The sequence below is a fragment of the Hippocampus zosterae genome, chromosome 9 (genome assembly GCF_025434085.1).
Source record: "Hippocampus zosterae strain Florida chromosome 9, ASM2543408v3, whole genome shotgun sequence".
In the NCBI taxonomy this organism is placed as follows: Eukaryota; Metazoa; Chordata; class Actinopteri; order Syngnathiformes; family Syngnathidae; genus Hippocampus; species Hippocampus zosterae.
Window position 1 is genome coordinate 11,764,021 of NC_067459.1, and position 12,065 is coordinate 11,776,085.

Consider the following 12,065-nt stretch of genomic DNA (forward strand, 5'->3'; position numbering starts at 1 on the left):
CATCTGCCTGACATATGAAAGGAATGTTTTTGGTAGTTTTTTTGTTTTTTATATATATATATATTTATATATGCACCTGCACAAAGGAATCCAATTTTTAAAATCTAAAACACAATGTATTGTTTTTGTTTTCAGATGAAGCTCATAATGTGGTTTTAAAAAAACAAGAAAATTAAGTTTTTATTTGTTTTTGAGATATCAAGTCAAGTCAAGTCAACAGTATTTATAGAGCACTTTCAAACAGCCATCGCTGCATACAAAGTGCTGTACATGGAGCGATTTAACATATACAATAAACAGTAAGACGAATCAGTAATAAGTAATAAGTAATAAGGCGGTAGAAAGCACCAAGCAGTAAAATCAAGAGCAAATCTAAGTCATGCTGAGTCAAACGCCAAAGAATACAAGTGAGTTTTGAGGAGGGCTTTAAAGATGGGCAGCGAGGAGGCTTGCCGAATGTTCAGTGGGAGGTCATTCCAGAGAGATGGACCCGCAACAGAAAAGGCTCAATCCCCTCAGAGCCTCAGTTTAGTTCTTGGTACGTCTAGCAAAGACTGGTCCACAGACCTGAGGCGCCGGGCAGGGGTGTAGGGGCGTATGAGCTCAGAGAGGTAAGGTGGCGCGAGATTATTCAGAGATTTGAAAACAAAGAGGAGGATCTTAAAAATAATTCTAAAATGAATGGGGAGCCAGTGAAGGGATGCCAAAGTAGGAGTTATATGCTCCCTCTTACGAGTACCAGTCAAGAGGCGAGCAGCGGCATTCTGTACCAGCTGAAGGCGCTTGATGGAGGACTGGCTGACTCCAAAGTACAGGGCGTTGCAGTAATCGAGCCGGGATGTGACAAAGGCATGAATTACTGTCTCAAAGTGTTCATGTGAGAGGAAAGGTTTTATTTTGGCCAGCTGTCTAAGGTGAAAGAAGCTGGATTTAACAACGGCACCAATTTGCCGATCGAGTTTGAAATCACTGTCCAGTTTAAGTCCCAAGTTTGAGACCGTTGATTTCAGATAAGGAGATAGGGGGCCCAAGTCTACAGGATGGAATGTACAAGGTCCACTGGGGCCAAACAATATCACCTCTGTCTTCTTTTCGTTGAACTTCAAGAAATTTTGTGCCATCCAGGTTTTGATTTCTTCCAGACAGGATAGGAGTGGCCTTAATGAGAAGGTGTCTTTCTTGCTCAGTGGGACATAGATCTGGCAGTCATCTGCATAGCAGTGGAAAGGAATACCATGTTTCCTTAAGATGGAACCCAATGGGAGCAGATACAGCGAGAACAGCAGAGATATGAAGAAACCTCCAACTGTAATTAAAAAAAAAAAATTTTTCATGTACAACAACAACAAAAACCTTGCATAAATTGTTTTAAAGAAAAATGCTTGATGTTTTAAAATATATAAAATACACAAAATGTTCTGTTTTATGATGTATATTTAAAAACTGATCGAATATTTTTTTCGGTAAAATGTGCTTTCAAAAATTTATGTCGTTTTCTAGAGAAAAAAGATTCAAAATTCATTGGAAAAAAACAAAACTGACTGGTTTCATTTTTTGGTCGTGCTTACATGCCTTAATCAGTACATGCGCAAAATAAGGTAACAAAATCAACATTCAGTATGATGACACTCTTTTATCAATGCAAGCTGCAATGTTAATTAATTCCTTGGTGAAAAGCTCATTCAATCATTTTGCGAGGTCAGTAGTTTAGTTTTGATTCGGCTCTTGAATTGGTCCCGATCGGATTGTTTGTGGGTCTGGAATTCCGCATCTTTATGATGTGGCGCCTCTCACTGACGTCACAGAGGTACTGCGCCGTTAGTGTACGCTGCTGCCATGACGACCAAAAAAACGACACTTAACACTAACGACTGACAGCAGTCGCTCGTAAACTCACTTTCCACTCGACACGTTTTCAACAACACCAAATGGAGGGCTCGGTGCTGTTGCCAGTGGAAGCGGAGGCATTCATAGAAAGTTTGGAAATATTTTCTCTCAAAGACGTGGGCTCGACGAGGTAAATTCGAGTCGAATTGACAAACTAGTGCTGGCTATAAAAGTGGCTAGATTACAGAGGTTCTCAATTTGGGTACTCAATTTTTCACATGTTGCCCCCATCATCCTAACGCCAATTGAACATAACTATCACGTGCACATACAGTATATTAGTCATTTGGAGACCCAAGGAAAACTCAGGATGGCCTGTAACGTACGTACTGCATCGAGTTTTCATCTTAATGTTTGTCATCAAATACAAAATGTTAATGTGGGGAAATGTTCCTGTTTCCTGAGCAAGATAAAATCCTTAAAATTCTGCATGAGGATTATTATCCAATCATAAGTGAATCCTGATCTTGTTACTGTAATTGGCATGAACATGAATCCTCATTTAATATTTTGAACGGTTTTATACTTGCGTCTCCGTAATGAAAAGCACAAATTGTGTCACTCTTCACTTCATCTCTACTGCATCCTCTGCGGTCATTCTTCTTTTCTACTCTCCACAGGGCTAAATCTAGTTAATTTTCACCACAGTGAAGTTTCAATCATCTTAAATCATGTACACACATGTGCAGTAAAATGGAATAGACTGGCAATTAATGAGCATTTGAATAATTTTTAACTGTATGAATGAAGACAAAAAATAGCTTTAAAAGGAAAACAACTTTCTTGTTGTTTTTTTTTTTTTAGACATTTGTGGGCCGCTGAAAATCTCAGCCCCATTCAATTGTCTGTGCTTGTCTAATGGTATGTCAACCCCTAGAGTACATGCAGTTCTTACACTAACAACATAAGTTAAGATAACCTTTATTAGTCCCACACTGGGGAGATTTGCAAACATGGCTGCAAACAGAGCAAAGCTAGTTGACAAAAGCACAGTGAGAGTTTCCAACATAGCAATTTGATCACTATATTAAGTGGTGAGCACCCCCCCAAGTTGCATCTTGCTGTCTCTAGGGTGCCCTGGGATATCACTTTGAGAACCACTGGGTTAGTAACAAATTGTACTTAAAGTGGTTCCAAAACAATAACTGAGTGATTTAAAAAAAAAACGTTTTAATATGTTCTCGTTTCCTAGGTGGTTCAGACAACATGAGCACATTGAGAAGCTCAACATGCAGGCAATACTGAGTGCTTCTGCGACACTGGACGAGTACATCAAGGAGATGTTAGTGTCTCATGGAAAGGTGATGCACAAACAATCACATCGTCTTTCTTTCTAAATGCTAAGAGATTTTGCGAATGTCCAAGGGGGCATGTTTGTGAGGACAATGACAAACACATGTATTGTCGGTATGGATTGGGAACGATGGGGGAAAGGACGCACAAAAAAAAGTCTAAAGGATCCATGTCATGTAGATGGCCGGTTTGGTTTGAAGCAGTTTGGAATTAAAAAGCTGTGTATAGTAAGGGAGAGGAAGGATTTCCTCAGTCTGACAGTGTATACTAGGCTTCACTGATAAACGGCATGTTACCGAAGCTTTGTGCCTTGAGATGGTGCTATGCACTGGATGATGTGGATTGTTCATCATGGATCCACGGTTGTTGGGCGCCGTCCTTTCTTCCACAGGCTGTCCAATTTTATGCCCATGAACGCCTTGCCCATCAAGTTTATCCAGTCGAGAAGCATATCTCTGTTTAATGTTAGGTTCATTGAAGACTTCACATTATTATTATTATTATTATCCCTCGGTGTGAGTGGGCGTGTGAAAAGATGTGGACCCCGCCTCCCTTACCAAATGTGAATTGTGAAGGGCTTGCAGCTCAACCGCATATCCTTCAGTCCCTTGGGCTATATAATAATAATAATAATACATGACATTTGTAAGCGCCTTTCACAACACTCAAGGACACTGTACAGCAAGACCAATGGTAAAACACAGATAAAATAATAAATAAATAAATAAAGATTTAAGGCGGGTAGGCAAGTCTGAATAGGTGGGTTTTGAGCTGGGTTTTGAATAAGGAAAGAGAGTCAATATTACGAATGTTGGGAGGAAGTGAGTTCCAGAGTTTGGGGGCAGAGCGACTGAAGGCTCTGCACCCCATTGTACTGAGACGGGCAGAGGGTAGAAAAAGGTGGAGGGAGGATGAGGACCTGAGTGAGCGAGAGGGAATGGAGATTTGAAGATCTGACAGATAGGGGGGCGCAAGGTGTTGGATGGCTTTTAATTTATAGAGAAGTAATTTGAAGTTGATTCTAAGTTTGACAGGAAGCCAGTGGAGCTGTCGGAGGATGGGGGTGATATGATGGAGGCAGGGGGTTCTCGTGATGATCCGGGCTGCTGAATTTTGAACAAGTTGAAGTTTATGGAGGAATTTCTGATGGACACCGAAGAGGAGTGAGGTGCAGTAGTCAATACGGGAAGTGACGAGACTGTGAACAAGGATAGCGGTGGTGTGCGGAGTGAGTGAGGGACGGAGGCGGTTTATATTGCGAAGGTGGAAATGAGCAGACCGGGTAATATTATTGATGTGAGAGTGAAAGGATAGTGAACTGTCAAGGATGACACCCAGACTCTTCACCTGGGGGGAAGGAGATATAGTAGCATTATCAATTGTGAGGGAGAAACTGTTTAGAGTGGATTTGGTACCGACGAGTAGGAGTTCAGTTTTATTGCTGTTTAGCTTGAGGAAATTGTGGGTGAACCAAGATTTGTTTTCTGAGAGACAGTGAGAGAGGGATGAGAGTGGGCGAGAAGCGTCGGGTTTGCTGAGAGAGAGAGTTGGGTGTCATCCGCAAAGCAGTGAACGTGTAAGCCAAATTTGCGGAAAATGTTTCCGAGCGGAAGGAGGTAGACAATGAAGAGGAGTGGACCGAGGACAGAACCCTGGGGAACACCAGAAGAAACGGGGAGGGATTGTGAAGTGAAAGAATCAAGTCCATTTACAGTATTTAATTGTATTTTATTAATGTGTATCCTGTTTCAGTGATGTAAAATTTTACATAAAATTGTGCTTTTTTAAAAATAATTTTAATGGCGCCTTTATAAGGGTGACTTAACGTGATTTTTTTTTTAGATACGAGTCATCAATCAACCATTAATTTTTTTCTGTTTTGCGTTGAGTGTTTGGTATCACATATCCTGGTATTTCCAGAAAGATTATTTATAATAGAGTTAAAGGGCGTGGTAAAGATGAGTCAAAGGCCGTGGTCAATGAACAGTTTAAAATGGTATTTCAAGACACCACCATACCTGAAAAGAGAGGTTGATTCTTTTTTTCTATACAGGAATGCCTTTTGTCCTTTGCAGATCTCAGTTCTGGTACATGAGATGATCCTGACTGAAGTGTGGAAGCAAAAAATATTCCCCATTTTATGTCAACTGCAGGACTTCACGCCAAAGAACACTTTTCCTCTTTACATGGTGGTGAGTGCATAGTCATGCAATACGTCATGAATCTGACTCGAAGCGATTCCAAGAATAACTTTCAAAGAATGAGCTATACTCAACGTAAGTTGTCAGTCATATTTTGAAGCTAAATAGAGTGTAATACTTGACAGCAACCAGCAGACAACACTGATGATTCCGGCTACCAGACTGACTTGTGATACTTACTGTAGTAAGCTTGAGGTCATTTATTTTGCTTCTTTTTTTTTTTAATCTTGTGGTGCTCGAGCAGCACGGTGATTAAGTGGTTAGGGTATCTGCCACAGAGTTGAGAGGTTCTGAGTTCCTAGCTTAGCTCTTGTTTGCATGTTCTCGTCATGCTTGAAGACTTGCAATTCTCTGGCAAAAAGTCATCTGATAGGCTCCTGCTCAAAGTAGAAAACGTCTGGATGGCCGAGGACCCCATTTATGAAGAGGAATAATTCACCCCAACATAAAATAACAATTCCCAGATACCAAACTATACCGTAGGCTCCTTCAAGGCTCTGACTAACATGACTAACAGGATGTCATCACAGCAAATGGAGTGTAGACTTCTGAGTGCTTTGAGTATGCATGGGCGTTTGACAACATTTACTTGATCGACGATGAGAGAAAAAAAAATGATCAAATTGTTCATCAATTTATGATCAATTAAACGATTGTTTGTTTTATTGGTATGGGAGAATCTGAATGCATAATTTTGGCTTCGTTTAGACTGCAAACTAGTACTACTCTCTAGTTTGCCTCAGTTGCTTCAAGACGCAAATTCTACATCATGACTGAATGTATAACCGTCTGTTTGTGAATTATGCCATGAAATCATTTTTTATACGTATATATTTTTTTACCATGATGTCAACCTTGATAATCTCGCCTGAAAAAATATGGATAAGTGTTAGTATTTAATATTTTATACAATACAATACATTTTATTTATATAGCGCTTACTCAACAGCTGCAGCTGCGGCCCTCTGAGTCTTAATCCGTTGAGAAATGGTGATATATAAATCAGCATGTATTGTATTGTATTGTATTGTATATCATTAGGGACGGAAAAAAACATTTCTATCTTCTGTCTTCCTCCCAGATCCACCATGAAGCCACCATCATCAACTTGCTGGAGACCATCATGTTTCACAAGGTCAGTTAAGGTCAGCCTTAGCGCTTGTCCCATTTATATATATTAGAAATGGAACCAAGCCAAATGATTTCAAAATGTATTTGTCACCTGCAAAGCGTGTATGACTCAATTGACCAATAAAAAAACTTCAAGAGGTACCCTAAAAATGAAACAGCTGAGATAAGTGATGAGAGTGGCTGCCTTTCCAGCAGCTCCTATATGTTGTTCTTCTACTTCTTCCTTTCATAACTTTGCTGCTGTGAATTGGGAATTTCTCCATTGCGAGACTAATAAAGGATTTCTTATCTTAGCTTATGATAATGTGGTCGCACATGTTTCCATACACTCTTATAAATTGGGATGTGGCTATGTTTCGAATAAAACCCATTGAGGTTAAGATCTCACAAGGCTAACCGAGCCAAGAGGTCGCCAGCACATGTCAGGAAAAAAAAAAACAATGAAAAGTGAAAATACTAATTTTTTTTAAGGTTCCTCAGATTTACCCCATATAAAGTTATGATCTTTTCGTCGCCTTAACATTTATCTTGGACTCTTTTTTTTTAACCTCACATTTAAAAACCTTGCATTTCAACAAGGTTGTGTATAGCTTTTATAGCAGTTTTATTCATGTATCTATTGACAAACAAGTTGACATTTTGTGTAGGACTCATGCGAGGCGAGTGACGATTCTATTCTTGACTTGGTGGATTACTGCCACCGGAAGCTCACCCTGGTGGCCGCCAACACCGGAAACCACGACGACGTGACCCGCAACACGCACAAGCTGTCCGGCGAGGCGCTTCTGTCCTCCAAAGAGGTAAACGAGTGTTGGTTGGGGTCACATCTAGTGATGAAAAAACAAGGTGATGGATGATGTGTCTTGTCGTGTCTCTGTTTCTTTCTTAGGAGTTGCAGATTCAAGCTGCTGAGCTGGAATTCGACATTTCCTTGAAGGCTTTGTCAGTGCTGCGGTACATCACTGACCACACTGACAGGTACTGTACAGTACCGTTGCTGTCCATCAAAGAGCTTATTGGTCAACATTTTGTTATAACAATGCACATTTTTAAATACAGATCAGATCAGATCAGATGGTGCAAACTTTCTTTTCTTTGAGGAGCAAATTTGTTAATCAATAACTTCATATGAGGAGGAAGTGACTGAAAATTGAATAACAATTCAATAATTGGATAAACTATATTTTTTATTCTGTTATAGTTTATTATTTTATATTAACTCTTTTTGAAAGCACTTTGTGACAGCTGTTGTGAAAGTGCTTTATAAATAAAGATGTATTGCATTGTATTGTACTTTTTACATTTCTTTTCATAACAAACTACCAATTTCTTTGCTATATTAGGACAATTTAGAGCTGTGGTGCTGGATAGGGCACCAGATTTAGGCACAACCTGATTTAGAGCCCTCAATGTACCCAATGTGCATGTATTTGGGCTGTGAGAAGAAACCACTGCAAGCATGGGGAGAGGACACTAATTCCACAGAGTTGAGATTCCAATCCGAAAATTCTCAACAATGAAGAAGTGCTAACCACTAGCGCGCTCTGCTGCCCTACATATAAATCCATACCGATCAACAACAACAACAAAAATGTTGCGAAGAGGGTGCACATACCATCAAGCCACACAGATAACAACATAACCTTGATAATATTAAGATAATATTACTAGCCCATAAACCTTTCACCCTTTTGTAATAAAGCCTGTGTAATTTTCCGTTTACAGTATCAGTGCCATTAACCGAATGCTCTGCACGCATAACGTGCCTTGTTTACTGGTGCGCCTGATTGAGTGCTGCCCGTGGAGCCGCTGCACATCAGGTAAGCGTCATTACGCCGCTTGTGTGCTTTGCTTTCCTCTTCCAGTCTACCCATCCATACTTTCGCTCACTATCGACACCCCATGCAGGCGACACAGAGAAGTACATCAATGGTAAATGGCAGAGGGTACCAGAGGAAGACCGCCTGAAGATGACCAAACTGGATGGGCAAGTCTGGATTTCGCTGTACAATCTGCTCCTTAAAGAAGACTGCCAACGAAAATATGACTTCAACAGTTTCAATAAGAGTCAGCTTCTAAAGGTGAAGTATTCTTCATGAATTAGCTACTATCATGGCTACCCATGCATGTGTCACTCAAGTCCACCTGCTTTCCAAGTAGAAAGTTATACAGTGGTACCTCCGCGTACCTATAACCTCACATCCAGGTGTTTCCAGATGTGAGACATTGATCAGCAGATTTTTTTTTCCTCTTGAAGAAATGGATAGTTGAGCACAAATGGTGAAGCAACACCCACTGACTGACAATATAATCTATATACTCTGCAAAAAATACTATTTGCTACGACAGTTAATTCAACAGTCGTCACTGTTTTCATCAGTTATTTGTGTGTGTTTACATTCCACTGCCCCTCTGTAACTGAGGCACGCACACCCAGAGCTGCGCAATAAATTAAAGCATGAAATCATCATGCATAAACTATTTAATTCTATTTCATTCTGATATTACTGTATGATTTGATAACATACAATACTGTAGAGGGCCATTTTTTTCATTAAAACATATTACAAAAATGAATCGGATTTTATGGGAGGGCTGGAATTGTCTTGATCTGTTTGTTTGTGTCTGAGTTCCAGCTTGAGCGTTGGGTATTTCTCGCCAACAGTGCACCTGTCTCGCGTCATGATTATGTCACGACTTTCATGATTTGACTCCATAGTTTTTTGCCATGTTTTTGTACTGGTTCAAATAAATAGTGTTTTGGTTCTTACTTTATTCGTGGTTTGTACCATACGCGTTTTGGGTCCTCTTGTCCTTTTGAGACAAGCTATTTCTGTTTATGTTCTCCTTGCCTTTTGCTAGTGCTTATTTTCCCCTCATTGTATCCTAGTTTATTGTATTATTTGTACTTTGTCGGCCTAGCACCTTTTTCTGTAATTAGAATATTTTTATCAAAACCTTTATCTGAGTCTACGTTTGGAGATTTTGATACTGTCCGGAACCTTCCAAACATCCTGTCAGGAATGGATTTATGGCATATTTCAGTTAACCAATTTCTATTTAGGGGTGAAAACCTTTTGCCTTCTCGATGTGAATTTGGGATTTTTGTTTGCTTTAGGCTATGATTCTTACAATCATTTTTAAAAAGTCATGAAATAATTCTCTCTGTATATGGGATCTACGCAAAATGTTTCACTTATTGAATCAAACTATTGAGATATTCTTCCACAATATTGATACTTATTGAGCTGCACCTGTTTATATAGTTACTATGGCAGCATTTTTCTTCCTTGTTTGCTTTCTCGAAACTCTTTTGGCTAAGGAGCTCCCTCTTCTTATATGCACCTGCATCCACTTCCTGTTAATGACACAAACAGATGAGCTTTTTATCTAGCACCATCGACTTCCACCATCTATCTAGCATTAGATGTAGTGTTTGTGGTGATGATAGTGGCTTTACACTATAGTACGTCCCCTTTATGTTTCACAGCTGCGCAGTTTCCTGACTGAGGTGTTAATCGACCAGCTGCCCAACTTGGCCGAGCTCCAGCGCGTCCTGGCTCATCTGGCAGTTACAGACCCCGAGCCCCCAAAGAAGGAGCTCGTTTTAGAGCAGGTACGTTTGGAGTGGTACAATTTGGAGTACAGTATACCAAGAGTCTGCCTCAAAGTGGTTTTGCTGCCATCTACTGGCATCTTGATGCAAATGATTTGATGTGAGCTGAGGAAATTCATTTAGATAAAAGTAAAGTAGTCCTCTGGTGTTATCTAAAGGCATCTATGGACGATTATAAACTTTTTGAGAGGGTATCAATGAATGATTTTCACAAAAAATAATGCAATACATACTAACAACGATTAACTCGATACCGTTCTAAACGAACCTTTGTATTCACCTTCTGCTTCTTTTCACGTGTAGATCCCTGAAATGTGGAACCACATCATGAGTGAGAATTCCAGTAAGTGGAAGGCCATCGCCAAGTATCAAGTCAAACAAACATTCAACGCCTCTGAAAAAGACCTAAGGTTGCAGGCACAGAGGTATCCCCCCTCCCCCAAAAAAGACTTAAAAGAAAAGAAGGAAAGTAAGGACTTTCCTTTGCATTTGCGTGAATAATGGTTGTCTTGGACCAGGTTGGCTAAGACGTACAATTTGGACGTGATGGAGAGTTTACTTCCAGAGAAGCCGAAGTGTGGCTGTTGTGGGAAGGACGCTGCGAAGAGATGCTCTCGATGCCAAGGGGAGTGGTACTGTCACAGGTAAGGCCATCGACATTAATTGAAAGTTGTCTTTTGATGTCACCACTGTCAAATGAATGTCAAATGAATCATCTCTTGGCTGCTATTTTTTAGAGAATGTCAGGTGAAACACTGGCCAAAACACAAGAAGGCCTGCCAGCTCATGATGGAGGCCAACAAGAGGACTCAGGCTGAACTGAGCAGTCACAACAAAGAATGATGAACTGAGAAGAGAGTTTAGAAATGGACAAGACAGAACCCAGACCTAAATCCTATTGAAAATCTGTGAGGTGACTTGCTAAAAAATTGTTCTGATTGGGACGTTTCAATTTTTATGTTTTGTCAACAACTTCCTGATTGGTTTAATAAACTGCTTCATTTGTTCCAGAGAAAATATGAAAATTCATTACTATTTTTTGGTTTTCTTTTCTTTTATTTTAACATAGTCATCCATTGCCCTGTCACATTACTACATTTGCACAACATAATGCGCTCAAATGTAAGAGCTGGGTATATGGGTGCTGTGATGTCATTTTTTCAGTCGACAGTAAGTTACAAAATGGCTAGCTCCTGAGATGGGTTAAAACGGGTTTGTTTTGCCACTTAATTTATACTCCACAAATGTGATATTAATCAGAAGTCCGTGTTTAGACAAGTGTTTGGGACTTAGAACATTATTGTAGAAGAACATTTTTGACCTGACTTTCCCATGAACCACGGTGCTGTGGCCCGAATTGGTGCTGGAGATCGCCATCTCGTGGGCAGTAAAATAATTTCAATTTTCCAACTCTGGGTCGTGGGACAGCGTATTTGAATTACATTTACATTAATATAAATGTATGTTGCTGTTGACGAGATGCTCAATTACAATCAAGCTTCCTGTCACCAGGCGACAGTAAGGTGTCAATGTCAAACCGCACCAAAAGGAAGAAGCACTGAAGGTTTCAAAACGTGTCTTATATTCTTATATCAAACATACAACACTACAAGGTTTGGAGAATTTTTGAAAGAAAACATCAGATAAACATTAATGTCACCATAAATCATATTTTTGAATTTGCCTCGAACCATTTCACACAGGACACACTGGGCATTCAGGTCAAAAGTTAAGAAAGCCCGTGAGAGCCCCTGAGAATGGAAAGTACTCTGAATAAAATGCTTGTAAATTAATCATTACAGTTCAAACCCATTGTGGAGGTGTGCAAAGTCAATCACTGTGCAAATACTTGGACACCGTATGCCAAATTTGCTCATTTATCAATGAAGTGGGCTTTCTCACAGCCCCCTCCACGGCCTGCTTGAAAACATCCCGGA

The 12,065-nt window shown here is 40.0% G+C and overlaps 2 protein-coding genes across 2 annotated transcripts in view; one reads left to right on the plus strand and one right to left on the minus strand.

The window, feature by feature from the left end:
- The window catches only part of hemk1 (HemK methyltransferase family member 1), a 140,078-nt gene that overhangs the window by 15,857 nt on the left and 112,156 nt on the right, over window positions 1-12,065 (minus strand). The window lies entirely within an intron of this gene.
- On the plus strand, window positions 1,825-11,157 carry zmynd10 (zinc finger, MYND-type containing 10). Its single transcript, XM_052076910.1, has 12 exons — window positions 1,825-2,017; window positions 3,080-3,188; window positions 5,256-5,372; window positions 6,463-6,516; window positions 7,160-7,312; window positions 7,402-7,490; window positions 8,238-8,332; window positions 8,421-8,593; window positions 10,003-10,128; window positions 10,432-10,553; window positions 10,647-10,772; window positions 10,866-11,157. The coding sequence occupies exons 1-12, from the start codon at window positions 1,929-1,931 to the stop codon at window positions 10,969-10,971; spliced, it is 1,359 nt and encodes a 452-aa protein (XP_051932870.1). The 5' UTR covers window positions 1,825-1,928; the 3' UTR covers window positions 10,972-11,157.